The following is a 21,314-nucleotide window of genomic DNA, read 5'->3' as shown; positions in this document are numbered from 1 at the left end:
TTGATGGTTTGATGCGGAAACCGTGTGTGTGATCGCTTTTTGGAAAAGAGAACGACGCCAAAGCTCCGGTGGAACCTGACGCGTCAGGGTGAGTTACGACGAGCCAAAACTTGTTGTTTCAGTGCGACAGAGTTACTTCAGGTTCAGTGACAGACTGTACCAACTATTACATTTACATAATCTTATAATCTTACACTGAAGTCCCTGCTCTTTATGTGAGACACGTGCAAATGTCACTGTTTTATTTCCTCCCTGCAGCTTTAGAGAACACACTGTAGTTGTTTTTTTTTTTATCACTTTTTAATTCACTAATCTCAACTCAAACCCAATAGATGTTCAGTTTCTGTTTTTTTTCCTTATGCAAATGACATCAAACAATCTGAATATCTTTGGTTTGTTGGACACATTAAGAATTTGGAGAGTTTGGAGACACTGGCTGTCATTTATCACCACTTCCGGGCCTTAAATGTCCTATTTCAATAGTAGTCTGATATGTTTACATGTAAAACATCTGTCTGTTTACTACACTGCTGTGAAACAACAAAGTGTCTAAATGGCATGTCCTCATGTTCTGAGCATGGCCTTTACTTAGGTTAAGATAATCAGAACATGTTGTTTACCTGACAGTGTCTTTATTATTATTCTTCCTAATGTTTTATTTGGGTTAATATCGTGCAGTCCTTGACTTTGCTGGTACTGGACTTGGCCGTCCTGTCCTGTCCTGTCCTGTCCTGTCCTCTGCATTGCTGTTGTAAACACGTCACAGCCAGAGCACAGAGACACTTTTCCACTGTGCACATCCTCAGTTTTTTGTTTTTTTTTTAGGTAGAAATGGCTTCCTCCTTCACAACACTGAGCTGGAACTTGGCAGCTGCAGCTGCTCTGCAGTCAGGAGTAGGAGACCTACCTGCTGCATTTCACTGTTGTGTACTGTAGACATCAGTGGAGAAGAATGAGGTGCACTGTGCTTCTGCTGTGGCTGCATGCACCGTACACCGCGAACGCCACAGATTTTTCCCCTGGACTACAATTTAAGGACATAGTCGTCGTCATCATACAGCTCAGGATTAGTCTCTCCCACTCGCCGTGACTCAAAGGCCCAAATGTTGACTAAGAATTAGTGTTTAGTCTGATACGTTAAAGACGCGGTATGAAATAGCCTTCGGTGTAATTGTATAGTCTACCGTTTATTATGAGGCAAGCGATGTCCTTGAACACGCCGAGTCCATCTCTCCACCCTTGTTGTATACACTGTACACAGCAGAGAGCACTGCACTTTATTGTTGTTATTATTATAGCCGAGGCTAAACTCTTTTTGCAGTTTCTGTTTGCAGCTTTTTGATCTGCCCTGAAACCTAAATTGTTGTGCTTAACGTATGAGATTTCCTTCTGTATTAGTAGTTTTTTTTGTCTTCGCAATGAAATAAAAATTGCCTTTGATTTATCCATCGTTATAATCCTCTGCAGATTGTGCCTGTTTGGTAGCAGCAAAGCAAATGGACGACGTCCAATTTGGGGTCACCTGTACAATTTTTTGGCGTTTTCCATTAAACGTCACACTTTTTATTCATCAAAAGTGTTGCACAATTAATAGAAAATACAGTCAAGACACTGACAAGATTAGAAATAATGATTTTTATTCAAAATAATAATTTAGCAAAACTGTTTTCAGCTGTGCTAGCATAAATGCACAAAGGTTTTCTGATCATCCAATAGCCTTCTAACGCGATTAGCAAACACAATGTACCATTAGAACACTGGTTTCCAGGACGACTAACTGGAAAAAGACGCGCGTGACGTCATGTTTACGTGACTCCGGATTGTTGACGTGAGTCTTTAAGTAACGCTAAACTTTAAAAACAGAGGCACACATACGCAGCACACGGGTGCGCTGGTTATTTGTAGCGCTGCTTTTACGGCGCTAAACGAGCTAATGCAGCTAACGGAGCTAACTGGTAAACGGTGCCTGGACTCCTGTGTCGCGTTAAATCACTTTTTTCTATGTGTGCATTTCTGATTCATGTACTGTTATATCATTGAAAAAAAAGAGCTTTTCCTTCAAAAAATAAGGACATTTCTAAGTGAGTCCAAACTTTTGAACGGCAGTGAACGAGCAAAGTAGCACAACGTGGTTCAGCTGCTGTTGATGCTTCGGTCTCCACGGAGGGAACCACCTAATGCTCTTTGGAATCCCATGAATGCCATGGAGTGAAAGCTGTAGATGTTTATGTCAGCTCCAGTGAGATTTGGTGGAAAAGTGGCTCTCGGGGACAAAATTCCTGCTAATTGGCTAACGTGGCTGTGGATTGGCCCTCTTTGTTCCCCTCTCATACTATGAGTGGTCTGTCTGTCAGGGGGTGATACACTGGGCTTGGCATCAATGAACCGCTTGTCTCTCTACAGCTATCTGCAGCCACCAAATCAACGCCTTTAAGACAAGTTGCTTCAAAAAAAAAAAAAATTTGCCTTTGTCCACCTTTTCAGAAACATAGAAAGGCACCATTATAGAGCCAATGTGGAAAGAGACACTTTCTGCATCATGTCGATGCTGATTAAAGTGTATGTTTGTGTCTCTAACGAGTGTCTCACAGTCTCCAGGTCAGATGAAGATGAACTAGCATTGACAACATATTTTAAATCGTGCATGATATTCTGAAGAGGAAGTCTATTATTGGCCAGATAAACAGAAATAAAAAAGAAAGGCTGCCAAATGACACGACGGAGGGTGTCTGTATTTTAAGTGGGAGCTCTAGTTACAGTGGTAATAGTGCGCCCACTTCTTTGTTGAAATAACACACCATTCCCTTTTGGCTCTGGAGTACTTAACATACAAAACACTTGTCTGATGCCAGTGTTGGTCTTCAGTTAGAAAACGAGACTGTGCAGTGTTCTCCAAAGGGAGAGAGAGAGAGAGAGAAAGAGAGAGAGAGAGAGAGAGAGAGAGAGAGAGAGAGAGAGAGAGAGAGAGAGAGATGAGCTGCTGTCGATCTGTATCCGAATCGAGGCATGAATGAGATATGGACGTGATGGCTTCCCACTGACAAATGCTGCTGCATTTTTCATGCGGCAGAAACTAAACTTCTGTCACTTTGGCCCAGATTTGGCACTAATTAGTGCCCGGTGACGTGCAGGGGATTGGAATGACGAGTGATGCCACCTGTTATTTCACATTTTTCAATCCGTCTCACCATGTCTTTATACGATCGGTGTGGTCTTTAACGTCTGTGTCAGTCGTTTGTTGTCTTCTTTTCATGAACCTTCAAATGTTGTGTTTCTCTTCCATGCAAATTGTAGTATTGTTTTGGCAATAGTTTTTCCCGGCAGAAACCTGCGTGCACACTGAGACGCTAAATGCATGCCCGGCGGCTAGGTGGTACTATAATACGCTATCTCACAACACCGCCATGTCTGAGCGCATGCCTAGAATCTTACTTCTTCTCTTATCTTACCCTTATCTTATCTCTATTTAGTAATACTATCTGTACGTATGCTGTACATTTCGTGGAAAGACTCCTGTAAGTTTATTAGAGCTGCCAGAGCATCTTGAAGGTCCGATGCATGGATAATAATCCTATGTTCGCTTATTTCCCTGTGCTGGCGCATGTATGTGACGTAAACGCCACGTGAGCATATCTGAGCAGAGTTTTTTGCGTCTTGGCAGTGTAGACGGAGCGTATTCAAGTTTTCCACTCTTCAGATGGTTTCAGATTTTTGCGTTTTTAAGCCCCAAAAACGCCGTCACCGTCTAAACCAGGGGTTTTCAAATACCTGAGGGCCAATTTAGGATCCCAACATGGGACTGAGGGCCACCAAAGGAAAAAGACAAGAAAAAAAGATCGATAAATCGGTTTGAAGCTTTATGCATGATTAAATCAAGATTTTCTGATTGTTTCAGCTTCTTAAGCGTGAATATTTTCTAGTTTCTCTGCTCCAGATAACAAAGAAATCATTGAAAACTGAATCAATCGAGAACATCGTCATTTCCAGGTTTGACAAACACTGATCAATGTTTTTTTTTAGCATTTTCTGACATTTTATGGACCAAACGATGACTCGATTAATCGTGAAAATAATCGACAGATTCACCGATTATGAAAATAATCGTTAGTTGCAGCTCTAACGTCGCTGTTCAGACTCGAAGCCACAAAACTCTGCTGAACCCAGTGACGGAAAACTGAACGCTATGGATGCAGAAGTGAAGCGCTCTGACATATTACTGTGGCCCTGTGCTTTCTGGGCGATTTTGAATGAAGTATCTGATGGTGGTTTGATACAGACAAACAGAGGGGGGCTTGTATCCTCCCGGGATCCCTGGCCACTTCCTGTCCCTCTGCTCTGGGAATGGGCCAGGGTGACACAGGCCATGCATCTCCACTCAATCCACCCACTGTTGCCTCTGTGGAAAAGTGATCACACTCACACCCTCATTCCCATCGCTCTGTGCACATTGCTTTTGACAGGGCGAGCGTCTCTTGGCATTTAAAGAGATGCCTCTATGTGCGGCTTTGTGCAGGCGCAGCTGTGCAGCACTGGTCGCGGTGATGAGATGCTGGGAAAAGCGCATGCTGCTGCTCCCTTTCCTTAAAACTCGAGGCTCTCCATCCTCTGAGGATCACCGCTGTATATGTTTAACATGGGAGTTTTCATGCCGATCATGTACTCGCGAGATGAGATGATTAATCTGCTGAGCCGCACAGGTGTTGTGACCCTTTACCAAACCTCAATTACACCAATATGTTAATGTGGGAACACATTCTGCACACGTGATTTATTTGACGCATTTTAAAATCACAATGTTTTATTTTTCCATTCAACCTTAAAATGAATCGGCAGCTTTTCTGATAATTAATAGTCAAAGCACGAGCTAGTTCCCACTTATATAAACTTGAGTATATTGTGTCCGGTTTGTTGCAGTGAACCCTTTAATAGTCTGAAATGTGAGGTTCGGAAAGTGTGGTATATTTCACTTTTTATAGATGGAGCTTTATGGCTCATTGCAACAGTTATGCACTCGTGAGTGTGTTTTAATACACCGTATCACTTCATTTTGCTTGTATTATGACTCGTATTATACCCTATTTCTCCAAGTGAACCTAGTTCCCTGGTGTCCTAATGAACATGTCTGTGACATGCTTTGGTCAAAATACCTGAAGGATGAAGCACCACAGCAGTTCAATCACCCTGCCAAAACAGCTCTGTTCAGAACGCTCGGTTTTTGAGCGCCTGTCTCTTTAAATGCAAATGAGACACGGGAAACTACGTCAGCGTCACTGAGGCCCCGGCAATAGTTAGCGTTTCGAAAAGCCATCGTTTGCCAACTCTATCATATAGATACTCCGTCATATATAACATGTATCCACTGGACACGTAAATCCTCTGAGGCCGGAAAGTTTGTGTAGAACTCTGTGCTGCACTGTGCAGCCAAGAACAGGACACTTTGCAGACTTCCTTGCTCTTCCGGACACTATTGCCCTCGCATGCACTCTCACGTTTTGTTAGGGACAAAGTGGAGCTCCGCGGGACAACAATTCCAGGAATTTGCCCAATGTGACGTCACAATGAGTGCGGAAGTCAACGTTGCGAGTTTTATCTCCTGTACTTAGACTGAGGCGAACTGAGTCATCTTTTTTCACACTATGGCTCCTCATAGGACCTGAAGAGTCCCAAATATAAGTATCAAATTGATTAAAAAGTTGATTTTGCATAATATGTCCCCTTTAATCATCTTTGGCCAGACGACTCGAACCAGTGACCTGTCAGTCAGTGTGTTGGGAGAGATGTTCCAGGAAGTACCATATCAGTCCTTTTTGACCTCGGCTCTGATCCTTAGTGTCGTCCCCTTTTTCTTTTCCTGGTGCAGTGAGTAGGTAGAAGATAAAGAACATGGCTGTGTCTTCCTCCTTCCCAGCAGTGATATTTTCGTGAGCTACACACTTTTTTTTTTGTAGCTCACGAAAAGCTTCCGAGTACACTAACTCTCATTCACTGCTTCAGCCGTCATTTGAATATTAAAACGAGGAGAGAGCTGCTGAACAAAAGCGTGGTTTAGAAAGAGACGGAGGAAATCACGTCTGTGTTTGGTGGCATTGTCCTCCAAATCTGTTATGGAAATGTCAGAGCAGGGAACTGTTGTGTTTTGAGGATGGAGCATGACATGGATGCATTTTTTTTTTTTTTTTTTTTTTATTGTAATGGGGAAAACCTCTGTTGGCGATTCAACGTTCCGCTACTCTTATTTGTCTATCTCCAAGGAAGCAGGGGCCCAATAGTGGGATGTTTGTGTCTTGTTCTCAGCCAGAGACGCTATAGAAGTGTTCAAACGGCGTGCTTTATTAATGCGTGTGCACACGGGCACAGAGGCTGCGCTGTTTCCCCTGTTTCTCTTTAAATGTTCACGTGGGACCAGCAGACATTTTCTTATCCACACTTTTACTATTTTGTTCAGTCGGTGGCACAGATGTCCTCTGTCGTCGTATAAGGATGCATATTTTAAAATGATTACAGGGGTTTCGGAGATGGCTGATGATCAGATGCAGGTTCTTCTGAGTACTTTTTCATTTTGTGTTGACAGTGCACACAGTCCGTGTGTGTGTGTGTATGTGTGTGTATGTGTGTGTGTGTTGTGACCTTGACTTCCATTCTTTAGTCTTACATTGTGTTAAAGCTCCCAATCTGAAACTTTTGGTGATTTTTTTGTTGTTGAAGTGAATTTGAATTGAATGACTTTATTCAACACACATTTACAACAGCTCAGTTAAGGTGACAGGAGGTGCAGAAATGTGCAAGGGTAAAATAAGTAAAAATAAAAAAAGAAAGACAACGTAGATATAAGAGTAAAAATAGGATAAAATAAAATACAATATGGTAAAAAAATCACACTCTAAATATAAGTAAAAAAAGAAATTTCATAATCTGCCTAAGTTTGGTCTGCGTGAACAAAACCAGTGTGGCGTTATTTGTCTGCTGCGTCCTTCATTTGGAAATATGCTCTGCCAAGCAATACTATTAATCCTGACTGAGGGTGCGTTTGTGTGTATACACCTGCAATGCAGGGGCGGGCACGGTCAAGAAGTGTTTATCTCACCGAGCTGCTGAGCAACCCGGTTTTACATCAGTACAATCCACTTCTGAAAGTTGCTTCTTTGTTAGTTGCACAATACAGTTTCAGACGTGGCCACTTGACACTGCTGGCAAAGATACAAGGGGAATGTGTCGGTGTGTGGATGGCGTGTGTGTGTGTGTGTGTGTGTGTGTGTGTGTGTGTGTGTCTGAACGTCCAGGGCCCACGGTGTCTCTACCTGCTCCCTGCACACATTCCTGCTTTGGGCTGTGTGAGCGGTGCGAGTTGAAACTCGCTCGGTTCTCCCCTCCGCTCTGCATTCCTCAGCCATGACTGTGCTCGGTCGCACTGTTGCAACAAACCTGGGAATTCCACAGCGTGCGAGAGCACACCTGGCTCACTTTCTCACATTTTTGAACACGTTTACCGTGGTCGTGTTTTAGTGACTCTATAGGACATTTTTCAAAATTTCTCAAAATAGATTTTTACATCAGTCTCTGTGGTCGGTCAAAGTAAAGAGACATAAACAGTCGAAGTAAGGCAAGGTTACATTTCAGAATTTCCCTTTTTTTGTTACCTGTAATCTAGAAATATGCAGTACTTTCTAGAGCTAGACAGATATGCTTTCTTCACGGCCGATTATTAGTAGTCAAGGAGGACGATAACCGATATTTTGAGCCTATATTCATTTGCGTTAAACACCAACGCTTAACTTTGTTTAAAGGAGTCATATTATACCCTATTTCTCCAAGTGAAACTAGTTTCCCTGGTGTCCTAATGAGCATGTCTGTGACATGTTTTGGTCAAAATACCATAAGGATGAAGCACCACAGCAGTTCAATCACCCTGCCAAAACAGCCCTGTTCAGAACAGAGCGTTCTGAACAGGGCATAAAAAGAAAGAAGGTAAATCGAAACTTAAGGGACAGGAAATGACATCAGCCACAGAGGCTACTGGGAGCTAACAGCAGTTAGCATTTGGAAAAGTGATAATTTGCCGTCATATATAACATGTATCCACTGGACAGATAAATCCTCTGAGGCTGGAAGTTTGTGTAGAACTCTGTGCTGCACTGTGGAGCCAAGAATAGAACTTTTCATGTATTTCCTGGACTTCCGGTTTTCCAATTACATTTCCAGGAATTTAAGACATTGTGACGTCCGAAGGAGTGCGGAAGTCAACATCGCGTGTTGTATCTCCTGTACTTAGACTGAGGAGGCACACAAAAACACGAGTGAGCCATCTTTTTCACACTTTTGCGACTTCTACAGGATATAAAAAGTGGATTTTACATAATATGGGACCTTTAAATGCCTTTAAGCATTTGTTTATTTAACAGCTTTTCAGATTTGTTTTAAAATTCTAACAAAAAGTGCAGCGGCACCGATACTGATAATTGTTCCGTCCCTAGTACTTTCTGCAGTGTGATAAGTTAACATAGTTAACATGACTTTTAACAGACATCACTTTATCAATTAAAATGTTATTGGTTTAGAATTAAAATAAAATAAAAAGGTTTCTTTATATAAAGCATTTATCAAAAGCCTGCAATGATACCGTCATCCAAGATTTTTCTTTTTTTATTTATTTAGTATGCAAAAACGGCTTCTACATGCATAAGAATGCATTACGCTGTGCGTGCACATTCCCTCTGGGTTTTGTCACGGATGTCAGAGCTGCATGGATTTCTCTTACTGCCCTGGCGCTGTGCTAATGAGAAGTTAAATGGTGAAAGCCCAGGTCACTGACGTACAAGACACATGGGAGTCTCTGTAGGCTCAGAGCAGATCAAATGCTGCTCCTTTGAAACATAATTAGAAGAGGGTTTTTTTTTTCTGCCGTCGCAGTACTCATGGTTCATGGTTGGCAAACGTATAGTCGCCGTGAAGCATTCAAATATAGGCCCACATGTTGCAGTTCCTCTCTGAAGTGCTGTCTCTGATAGCCTTTTGTTTTAAGGATTCTTTGATTTTTTCTTGCTGTGGGATGTTTCTCTCGGCAGGAATTGCCTTCCCCACCTCCTATGAGTTGAGAAGCAGTACAGTACAATATTTCAGAAGCAGAAGAAAAGGAAGGATGTTTTTCCTCCTCACGTGACCTGTGGCTGACACATCAGAGGAATTGAAATCCTTTATTACCACCATTCCCCTCTGGAAATCTCCTGAAAGGATTGGAGAAAGAAGAGTGTGGGGGTGTGGGGGTGTGGGGGGGGGGAGGCACGAAAGGGTTAGGATTGACTGAGTGTGAGGGAGTAGGAATTGTAGAGGAGGGGTGGCAAAGCCCTTGAGGATTATCTTTTTTCCTTCTCCCCACTTCCTCACATCTCGCTCCCTCTCCCTCTCTTCTCCATTTCTTGTTTGAACACATGACCACAGCTCATCAGTCTCCGTTCACATAATGACCATATTTAGATGAGAGCAGAGCAGAGCAGAGCAGAGAGGAGAGGATGTAAGGCTGAAACCCAGAGGCAACACAACCTGGACGCGAGTCAAGAAGCAGCGGAGCAGATTTTCCTCCGCACAGTAGTCGTAAAAACCACTCCGTCTATTCTTGGTATTTAATACACTCCAGAGGAGCAATATTTTGAATCCTCACTCTGTCAACACGATCCAGTGAACACCCGCGGGTCGTTTCACCGCGGTCACGTCACTGTGAATGCCACGCATGCCTCTGCACTCGTCAGGAGGACTGATAGCTGCTGCTGCTGCTGCTGCTGCTGCTGCTGCTGCTGCTGCTGCTGCTGCTGCTGCTGCTGCTGCTGCTGCTGCTGCTGCTGCTGCTGCTGCTGCCGCCGCGTCGGCTGTTGGATGCATGTTTGTATCCGTCAAAAGTGACAAGGGAACAGCTGGGAGACCATGAGCCATAAAAACAGGGCATGTGTTTCGACACAAGGCTCAATGGATCACAGGAGGGTTAACGCTGTCTCCTTCTTTTGAACGGGAAACTGCGAAGTGTGTATTTGTGCAGTGGCGCGGGGTGGTGAGCACATTCTGTGTTGTAACAAACCTGATGAGCCGAGCTGATAATTGTGTCCTTCCTGTGTCTTTTCTAATCTGTCCCCGTCCGCACCCAGTCCAGAAAAAACCTCAGATAAATACGGTGTAAACAAGTTCTTCACTCAGTGAACTGCATTAAAATGTAGGCGGGGTCAAGGCTGTCTGAAATGTAGGGCTGCAACGAGAGCTGAAGCTATTCAGTTATCGATTGTTAAAGGCGCCGTATGTAAGAATGTGGCCAAAAGCGGTTACTACACTCAAATTCAAAATACAGACGTCTTTTAGGTTTCGTTTTTCTCCGCCATTGTAGCTCAGACGTATCTGGCAACCCGTGGTTGCTTGGCAGCTGAGACTTTACTGACTGCAATGATTGGTAGACGGCGGTAGGTGGCGCCACATGCCAAAACACGATTTGCAAAAATTTGGGCTGTACTGTTGTTGTTGGTGAGTTCAGTTTGTTATATGAACATTATTCCTCAGTCTCTGTGACATATTAGCAGGATTTTTATGACCAGTTGCTTTAGATTTATGACATAATGCACCTTTAATCGATTACGAAATGAATCGTCTACTATTTTGATCATCGATTAATCCGTTTGAAGCTTTTTCCATGATTAAAACAAGATTTCCGATTGTTGCACTATATAACAAAGAAATCATTAAAAACTGAATAATTTTTGGGTTGTGGACAAAACAAGACATTCGAGAACATCGTCTTTCCCAGGTTTGACGAACACTGATCAACAGTTTTTGACATTTTATGGACTAAAACGATTAATCGAGAAAAAAAATCGACATGATAATGCAGGAGTGCTCCATGTTTGCTTCTCTAAATATAATTGGAACTGTAATGGAATTGGGAAGCGTTTGCCTCCAGTGTGTGGGATCTGACCTAATTTAGGGGTTGGAGTGGAAACAGAAGAGAGATGGTGGACAGAAGAAAGCTAAGCTAGGTCAAATGGAGATGAATCAATAACGGCTGGAAAACCAGTATCTCTTCCTGTTCTTCATTTTTTCATAATGTACATTTTTTTAAGTGCAATATATTGTCATTTTTCATACTGTCAAATTTTTTATACTGTAGTTTTCTCATCAGTGCAATATCCATATCCTTATTTAATATCCTTAGCCTTGTTTCCTTACACTGTAAATACCATGTGCATATTGTGTATAATCTGCAGACCGGTTGTAATGTACATTCTACATTCTATTTTTAAACCTATTTTTATAGTCAGTGTTAATATCTTTATATATTGTACTTTATATATTCTATTTCTTTTTGGTAATGCATGTTTATTATTTATTATCCTTATCCTTATTGTCTTGCTGCTGTAACACTGGAAATTTCGAATAAAGGACTATCTTATCTTATCTTATCTTATTAACATCTGATCTTTCAAGTAGTAGAAAGCCAGTTATAGGAATTCTAGAATTAGTCATTTTTGGACACACCAATTCGTGATCATGAATTTGACCTTATACTTATTGCAAACCAGGAGTACACAAGTCAGACATAGAGGGTAGGTGGAGCAGTGTTGAACCAGCAACCTTCCAGTTACAAGCTCAATTCTTATATCTTACAGCACCTCTAAAGCTCACAGATTTTACACCTGTGCATATGAATTGTGAGTTTAAAAAACGTGCATTTCCTGAAATGTAAAAACCACTCCTTTATACCGACAGATCGCCTCATTTTAAAATGCCCCAGATATTTTTATCCCTGAGCCTCAATTCCAAAATAATTTGTGTATGTCATACTCAGATTAGGGACAGGGGATAAGAGAAAAAATCCATGAACCTGCAGCTGGTGCCAGCGAGCAGTGTTTGTTTGAAAGTGGACACACACACAAAAATAAAAGTCCCGTGTAAGCACCAGGTTTAAGATGTAGATCGGCCAGCTGCTCCACTCCACGAGCCCAGGCGTTTCATGTGATTTTAAAGTTGTGTTAGCCCGTCGCATATGGCAAGCAAAAGGTGACGGGAACTCAGCGGAGGTCGCTTTTTTGTCAGAGTTGTGTGAAATGCACACACACACAAGTACACACACATAGTGAAAGGGTTTATCTTCTGATCCTATTATAAGAGCCAAAGCACTGGAGGCCCCAGAAATGTTGGGAAAATTCAGTTTTTAATGAGAATCGTACCTAACAACATCATAATGGAAAGAAATGGTGATCTCACCTCTTTGTATGCACCTTCCTTCTCCTTCCCGTTCCCCCTTTTTTCTCCCCGTTATTGCCACAGTGTTCTTATAGGAATTGACCGATGTTTCACATAAGCCGCTTTCAAACATGCACTGAACTTTGGAGATTCTCCTGAGATTGTGACCGCAAATGTCACTCCAGAGATTCTCCTGCCTCCTCCTCCTCCTCCCTAATATCTAATATAATCTCCAGTTAATGTCTGCGTGAGCTCATGTGAGGATCAACAGCCAGTGAATTGGGGCCATTATCCTGCACCAGGACTAATGTCCCGCTTCGCGGTGCGTCATACTCTATGTCAGGGGTCTGCAACCTGCAGCTCTGGAGCCACATGTGGCTCTTCAGCCACTCTGCAGTGGCTCCTTTGTAGCTTTAGAGATCGAGGCGACAAATAAAAGTCTTCCAATATCTTGTGCATCACATCCAACGTCGACGTGAAATGCAATATTCAGTACATGTTTGAATGTGTCCTGTCGCTCTTTGGATCCACGTAACGTTTTTCTCGAGCACGAACGACATACAGTCCAAATATTTGCTTCATTTATTTCAAAGTGGGTTCATTTGAATTTCATTAATTTGCCACAAACAATGAAACAATGGAAGAACCAGGTCTATGGGGTCTAGAGGTTGGGTATAAACTGAACATGTTGTAGTTCTTAAATGTCATAAATGAAAGAGACTATAGTTTGTCTGTATAAAAACCTTTATACGTGTTATTATTGTCATTTTGTGGGGGGTTTTTGCGGCTCCAAATGAATTTTATTTGGGTGGAGAGACGACAAAAATGGCTCTTTTCATCCTAAAGGTTGCAGACCCCTGCTCTATGTGAACAACAAATTCTGGAGAATATCCGGACTCAGTTAGTTCTGCAGCCGTTCCTTTCTGAACTCTACTATGGAGCGACTCTGCTAATCTTACCCCCTTTCTTCATCAGATAGGCATGCAGTGTTTTTGGCCCAGAAAAGTGTGTGTGTGTGCAACTATCTGTGCAGTTTGTTGGTTTGTGGAATGCTTAGAGTTGCCTCCATGGCAACAGCTGAGATGTGCTGTGTGTGTGTGTGTGAGTGTGTGTCCATATGTGTGTGGGCAGTGGTAAATATTGACTTCAGCACCTCCCATCTCTGTGTCTGTCCGTGACAGGAGCACAGGAGGGGGGGGGGGGGGATCGCTACGCATGCTTTATTCAGGACTCAGCAGAGTCCTGCCGTCGGGGGCGTGTGTTTACCTTCATATAGCACCAAACACGGAGAGGCTTTCTGGGACTGAACGGTGCACAGTTTGATTTAGTGTGCACTCGGAGTGCAAAGCAGCTTCAGGACACTCTCTCTCTCTCTTATCTGTTTTTTTCCGTCTTTGCTCTTTGCAATGATCAACCCTAACAAAACAGGAAGCGTGAGTGAAAACTAGTCAGTTGGTGCGTAACTTGAGTAAACACATCCATTCATCCATTTCCTGGATTCGTGTTTGTTCGAGGGGGAACAGATACCAGGTGACGCTCGACGATACTCAGCTCACCTCTGTCAGGCGCAAGTTCCTGAATCAAACTGTGTGACTCTGTGGCTCGTTAGGTGTTCTCTTTTGCGCCCTGTTCTCACTGAAGACTGATTTGTTGAGACAGGATCAGAGAGCTGCTCGGAAAAAGACCGGCAGCCAAAGATGTAGTGGTTGGACCGGTCTGTCCTGCCCCTGTCGTTGCAGCACAGCAGCCGTGTTGTTTGCAAGGGCCCCAGATGGAATGTCATCACGGCGTTTGGTGAATACGATTAGGGAATAGATGATGATAATCTGGACGGAACAAGCGGGCCTGGATTATGTTACGACCGGTGGCCGCTGACGCAGGAGCCAAAGCCTTTCCATTCCCCCCCTCCCCGCAGTAATTACATAAAGAGCATTAAGATGAAGGAATACATCCACCAGGCTGACATTATGATCACATGCAGCAGCTCACGCAGGCAAACACATGTGCGTGCATTTCCCTGTTTACACCGACTGTGCTGTGAATGCATCGTCATAGGTCACTGTTCTGATTTTGATTGTGAGCGCAGGGCGATTCATTTATCCACGTGCACACGATACAATACAATCCTCGTTTTGAACGTGTCTGCTCATGCAAATTCAATTTAAAAAAAAACAGGATGTTATCTCCGCTCCAGGCGGGCACCTGTTGTTCGGGGAACAAGGACGTGCAGACCGGGGGACGACCGCGGGAACAACAAACGTTTAAATTTATCATGTACGTTACGTAACGAAGGCTCTTGCGCCTATAGGTTTGTGAATAATGTATCATGTATGATGCAGTCGGGGCTGCAGAATGTTGCAGGTTTTATACAGAACGCATGTCATTGTGTTGGGCCAATTTTAACTTTAATTATGACCTTATTCTGTCGCCTGAGGCCTTAAAGACCTCGGGAGAAAGCAGATTGTCAGAACACGTTCAATCCATGAATTTACACCAGCGAGAGCTGGGAGTCGGGGGGTCTACATTAGCTGTCATCGCAGCATGCAAATGCGAGTCATAACTCGTTTTTGAGTTTCGCCACCTCAGTCAGTATTAACTTAAAGTTTGCTTCACTGGGAAATCTCTCATTAAGACTGCACACAGAGCATCTGAAGCATACTTCTTCATTTACTTCATCCCAAAAGATGAAAGGGGTTGTGCATTTCTTTTTATAAGTGAGCCAGATAACAGTAGATTTCATTACAAAGCCAGTGTTGTTCGGGGGGAAACAGACCAGTGTCATGAAACAGACCAGTGTCACGATCCTGCTCTGCCAAAGGCTCCACGCCTCAATGACACCACTGCCACAGAGATCCAGAGATTGCAATTGTTTCCTTTATACGGGAAATTAAAAGGTGAAACAAAACAGAGGTATGGAGCGAGTATCCCTATCCCTATTAACCAAAGACCCATGAGACTGCATTATGAATTCATTGCCTGAATCGTATGCATAATTAAGGACATCTCCCACCCACCTACCCAGCCACACCCCCTGCCTTGCCAGAGGCATCTTCATGGAGTTCTGCCTCACACTGTCGGTGCATGTGATTGTATCTCGCTTGCTACGAGGCCCGAGTCGGGGCTCGTGTTCGTTACCAGACGACACGCACAGACACGATTCCGCGTCTGCGAGACACGACGTTGTTTGCCTCCGTGGCTTGATTTCCATATTCTCTACTGGCTGTTGGAGCAAAAAAACACACACACAAGGATCTGGCAGCCTCTGTGAGCCACAGACCATCTTCTGCCTTGTTTGTGCCGCCCTGCTGTGAGCTGACAAATAATGGTCTTGTTGGAAGCCGAGTGTGAAACCGCGCCTCTCCGTGTTTTCGTTTTTAAAGCAGAATGTGGCCAAAAACGGTTACTAGATTCGAATTCTTTTAGGTTTCGTTTTCTGACATAACTGGCAACCCGTGGTTAGCACGACAGCTAAGACTCTACTGACTGCAATGATTGCTAGACGGCGGTAGGTGGCGCCACATGCCAAAACATGATTTCAAAACGGGATTTGCAGTCTGCAAAATATTTTTTTCAATGCAAATATTTTGTTATTGTTGGTGAGTTCAGTATGTTTTATGAACATTATTCCTGAGTCTCTGTGACATATTAGGAGGATTTTATTGCCAGTTGATTTAGATATATTACATAATGCACCTTTAAATGTTTTTCTTGGTTCAGATTTCGGTGCATTTCTATGAGTATCAGGAACAAACCAAGTTCAAGTTAACCTCGAACGGTGTACGAGGCTAAAATGAGTCTCTTTCATTCGCTCACCGTGAGACAGACAGAGCTGATGTGAAATGTGTTATTGAGCAAGAGCTGTCTCATTGATGTGACATCTCTGAAATGGAAGCACACGAGAGAGGCACCGTGTCTGCTCTTGTCTGCCTAGAATGGCTTATTAACCACGTAGCGTACAAGCTTTTTTGTGGGGAGGGGGAACGGGGACGGGGATGTACACAAAGGCCACTCCCTGATGTACCCGTCATCTTTGTGTCTGCCCTCTTGTGTCTGTGTGTCAACCTGCCTGCACTGTATAATGCCACCCCCCTCTAAGCAGACATGCCCGAGGGAAACTCTGTATTGACTGTGTGCCCCCATTGACCCCGTTTCTCTTCCTTCCCCCTATTCACCCATTCACGATGCCAACCAGAAATGAACCCCTGTCCTTTCTTCCCTCCTCTGTTTTAAGTGGAGCTGGAGCTGCAGCTAACGATTATTTTTCGTAATCGATTAATCTGTCGATTATTTTCTGTCCATAAAATGTTGATCAGTGTTTGTCAAACCTGGAAATGACAATGTTCTTGAATGTCTTGTTTTGTCCGCAAACCACAATTATTGAGTTTTTAATGATTTCTTTGTTACGTGGAGCAAAGAAACGAAGCAAATATTCACATTTAAGAAGCTAAAATAATCAGAAATCCTGTTTATATATCGAAAAAAAGCTTCGGACCAATTAATCGATTATCAAAATAGTTATATATTTAGTAAATAGATTAATTTAGTCATCGATTAATCGAGCTCACGTGCACTTCCTGTGCATCCATAGGAATCTTGTAAACGTGCAGCAGCAGCAGCAAACCACAGCCACCCCCCCCCCCCCCCTTGTTGCACGAGCTTCCCCTCCCCTGGTGTGGTGAGGCAGAGCTGACTTGGCATCCAAAATGACTGACAAAACCCAGTGACAGCATCACTAATTTTCCTTGTGTGGTTAGTGAACTGTGCTCTCGGTCGTGCCACACATTTTCCACCATATGTCATTGCATCGCTCTGACTGCAAGCATGCCTGTGTGTGTGTGTGTGTGTGTGTGTGTGTACTGCAGTGTGTCTCTTGTTTAGGACCACGCCGTTTTGCTTGTGAATGAGAATGAGGTATTCATGCACTGGCTCACCCCGGTATTTTTAGATCCAACAGATGCGCGGCATCTTAAATACCAACAAGTCAGACAATCGCTCGCTTCTATTCTGACCCTCATCTGCTTATCAGAGTGCTTTGCAGTTCCTATAGTGGACATGTGTGCTACATCTCTCCACGATAGCTGTACTTATTGCCGCACTAAAGGCAGCCCAGCCCGTGGCCAAGGGGAAAGGAATTAGGCTCGTAACCGAAAGGTCGCTGGCTCAATCCTGGGAGAGTGGTGAAAATTGGACTGAGCAGTCACTACATAATTCATTTTATGTCAAGACAGACAGAGGCAAGAGCAACAGTGAGGCAGCTGTAAACGGTACGCCTGAAAACACTAAGAAGCACTCACTAAGTGTTTTAATTCTACTTCAGATACGTGCCGCCCACTGTGTGTTCACCTCTGGTGTGTAATAAGGATGGGGACAAATTCACTATCACAAATTGGTGTGTGTATGCAAAAACAAAAATGACTCATTCTAATTCTGATTAAGCTAATTCGTGAGTCTGAGGAGAGAAACCGAAAAAGCCACAACAATCCCAAATCTTGACCTTGGTCTGTCTGCTGGTGTCTCATCAGGCCTTGCAGTTAATTGCTCCATGTGGATCACATAAATGGATCAGTGGATGCATATGCATATGGAGTTGAGTTGCAGCTAATTATTTCGTTATCATTGGTTGCAAAATTCAAATTAAAAAGACTCTCGACAGACTGTTTTTTGTCAAATCTGCTGCTCTCCTAAAGCTCTGTTCTAAGCATTTCAACAGCTTTTAAGTGCATTGTTTTGATTTGTCTCTCACTAGCTTTGTTTCAGACGCAGAAGGTAAACTGAGAAAGTAAAACTACCAGCCCAGCACGAAATGGCAGGTTGGCTAATTTTAGGAAAGATGGCAAAATACAAATATTTTAGCACTTCCTAATGTCATTTTGTGTTGACATCTGTCCCCACACTGGTCAAAGTGAGCAATTAATACAGATTGAATACATCATTTTAGTTTGTAAAATGTTACAGTTGTAATACGCAATCAATCTAGTTTGCCTGGATATGAAGTGGGGTCTGGTGAGAGCTTAACTGTACTCAACTCGGCTTTAAATGATGAGTGTGACAAAAAGCCAAAAGAACGACTGCGACACCACCAAATGCTGGAGGATTTCATTTCTCTGCCCTGTGTATGTGTGTGTGTGTGTGTGTGTGTGTGTGTGTGTGTGTGTGTGTGTGCGCTCTTAACTGGTGGCAGTGTGGTGAAGTGGATCTCATGTGTGTGTTGAAACCTGAAGAGTGGCAGCTGCTCCCTCCACAGTTATGCTTCATGTGGTCGACATAACTCTGTGTCTCAGTGGGTTTTAAATCCACGCGGCCTCCATCTCCATCTCTGGTTTCTGCATCTGGCTTTAGTGTGGCAGTTGGGAGGAATTTTTTTTTTCCAGACAATGTATTCTGACAAAATGACATAAGAAAAAACAGTCTTTTCAATGCAGAGTTATGATGTCATTGTATCTGTGTCTTTGCCTTGAAATGAAAATGTCCTCATCTGTGTTTTTTTTTTTCTTCTTCTTCTTCTCTTGTCCCTGAAGGCATAGGCTTTGGCCATGGGAGGATCGAAGAGTAAACCCAAGGATTCGGGCCAGCGACCCCGCAGCCATGACGGAAACCACGGCTCTGGAGGAGGAATGGGTGGCCACCACCTCAACTCCAATCAGCAGTCTTTGACGCCCAATCGTAGCCCGGCGATGGACGGAGTTCTCCATGGTGGCAGTCCCGGTATGGGCAATACTGCAGAGCTGGCACTGTTTGGAGGTGTGGACAATAACAGCGTCACCTCTCCCAACAGAATCACACTGTCAGGTTGGTTTAACCTTTTTAATAAATGTATTTATGTATGTATTATTTCTTCATTTTTTTACGTTCAGTTGTTTTAATATGTGTAATGTTTTTGTCTGGGTATTAAACTTGGTACTTTTACAACGGGAGCAATGAATACAGCCCAGTATCACTTCACATTTATCAAGCGGTAAAGTGAAGAGCGTAATGTGAAATGAGAGGGGAGGTGCAGCTGCTCTGCCTTCTTCTTACTCCACAGAGAATCTCTGAACTACATCGAAAAACCCGTGGCCCGAATCTTTTAACACAAGCTATTGTGAGCCTGCTTGTTCTGGCGAAATTGTGAAGTTAATGCTCAGTTTTACAGCTTAAGCTGCATTTTTTTTTCGAATGCCGGACGATGCGTGACCTTAACCGCGTATGTACAGTCCTGTCGTTCATTGACAGATACTGAACGTTGTTTTTCTTATTACCAGGAGGCGTGACGACCTTCGTGGCGCTGTACGACTACGAGTCCAGAACGGCCTCGGATCTGTCTTTCAGGAAAGGCGAACGTCTACAGATCGTCAACAACACGTAAGTGAAAACAGTGACTCTGTGATGACTTTACTGAGCTCTCTCCTCTGCCAACTTTCTCACACGGAAACGCAACAAAAATCTGTCGCAGAAATCTGGAAAAACAGGCCCTGGGCGTGAGGCCTGTAGAAAGAGAAAAATGATGAGACTGGCAACAGTCGCTTCAGCCAGACTTTATTTACATTACTACAACTTGGTCTTAATGCAGGGGTGTCAAACTCATTTTCACTGAGGGCCACATCAGCTTAATGGTTACCATCAAAGGGCCAGATGCAACTGTCAAACAGAATAAATGTAACTAAATGTCACCAAATATAATGTAAAATAAAGGTAACATATTGATAAATAACTTTCTGTATTTATTACTTATTTCACTCGTCGCATGGTGCATATACAATGATGCACTGCGATCTAGTGGCCATTAGTGGTCACTTTGCGGGTAACGTAATCGCCATGCATTGTGGGAAATGTAGTTTATGGATAACGCACACGCCTTAACGCAACATAGACCTATTTTAACACTGATTTTTAAGACCAATTAATCACTCGTGGGCCACATAAAATGACATGGCGGGCCAACACGTGTGTCTTAATGCGTGCTTGTCAACACAGCAATATCCACTTTTCAACATCCAATAATAATTTACACAATATGTGCTTGAGTCTTCATAAACGAATTAAATCAAAATACAGTTCCCTCCAAACTAATTTGGTTCACAAACTACAGCTTTACTAACTGTGCAATTGAGAGACAGTACAATATTACTTTCATAATTATTATATAAATACAAATTTCAAACACAAAACACATCCATTTCTGACATAACGGACGCCTTGTACACCATCAACATCATGGAGGAGCCCTAAAAGAAGACATAAATGCAGAAATAAAATACTTGTGCTTAAAATTTAGCTAGCTATACATTAGCTTAAACTAGCTAGCGAAACATTAGCTTAGCCTTTTTAACCACACTGCTATCTTCAACTACCCTACACCTAGCATTCCATTCATATTTTTAACCACCTATTTGTGGTTTTATTATTTATTAACCTGTAAAACCAGAAAAATTATGAGCAAGACATATCGGTATCTTAGTTCGTGTTTGCCCATATTAATTATACAACAAATATGTTGGATGTTGGACATTGTCCGTTTTACATTTTTATAAAGATGTTAACAGTAGAGATGCACATATGTTAAGAATTTATGCACAAACAGTATTTTGTGGTCATATGTTTATGTTTAACCTATAAAATATCGAGCTTCCATTAAAGTTTTTGGAACTTTTTGGAATTTTGTACTCCCTGATATTGAAATATCTGCCTATAGGTCCATACTAGTTTGGCTCTACACATAATAACCACACCGTGTGTGATGCTAAAGATGATGACGAGTACCTACGTAGACCGTTATTCCTCAGTTTCTTAATTTTAGCTTCATTCACCAAAGCTCTCTGACTGTTTGCATGTCATTGCTCAGTCCACGTCAGTAAAGACCTCATCCCTGGACACAAATCTAACTTGTTAAAGGTTGTTTTTAAGGAGTAGGGGCTTGGTCTATGAATTAATAGAGGTCAGTGAACCATATGCTAATTGTTTTGCACCCTTAGTGTCGCTTGCCTACTAACTAACAAATGAGTGACCTAGAAGGCAGGATCTGAGAACAATAGCGGATTATGGGCTGCATCTGGCCCCCCTAGGGCAAAGACCTGGATTGCTATTGGGTCAAGTGCACCCAGAATCTACGATTACGCGTT

The 21,314-nt window shown here is 42.9% G+C and overlaps 1 protein-coding gene across 1 annotated transcript in view; it reads left to right on the top strand.

Moving 5' to 3' along the window:
* src (v-src avian sarcoma (Schmidt-Ruppin A-2) viral oncogene homolog) overlaps positions 1 to 21,314 on the top strand; it is a gene marked incomplete at its 3' end in the record, with an annotated part of 30,978 nt that continues 9,664 nt past the window's right edge. The window contains exons 1-3 of the mRNA XM_083895125.1: positions 1 to 88; positions 18,735 to 19,005; positions 19,458 to 19,557. Coding sequence (XP_083751251.1) covers positions 18,750 to 19,005; positions 19,458 to 19,557 — 356 coding nt within the window. The 5' untranslated portion in view covers positions 1 to 88; positions 18,735 to 18,749. The remainder of the gene's footprint in view (positions 89 to 18,734; positions 19,006 to 19,457; positions 19,558 to 21,314) is intronic.

This window comes from Microchirus variegatus, assembly GCF_963457635.1.
Source record: "Microchirus variegatus genome assembly, chromosome: 9".
Taxonomy (NCBI): domain Eukaryota; kingdom Metazoa; phylum Chordata; class Actinopteri; order Pleuronectiformes; family Soleidae; genus Microchirus; species Microchirus variegatus.
The sequence above is the reverse complement of the archived record's forward strand: the minus strand, read 5'-3'. Positions and strand labels throughout refer to the sequence as shown.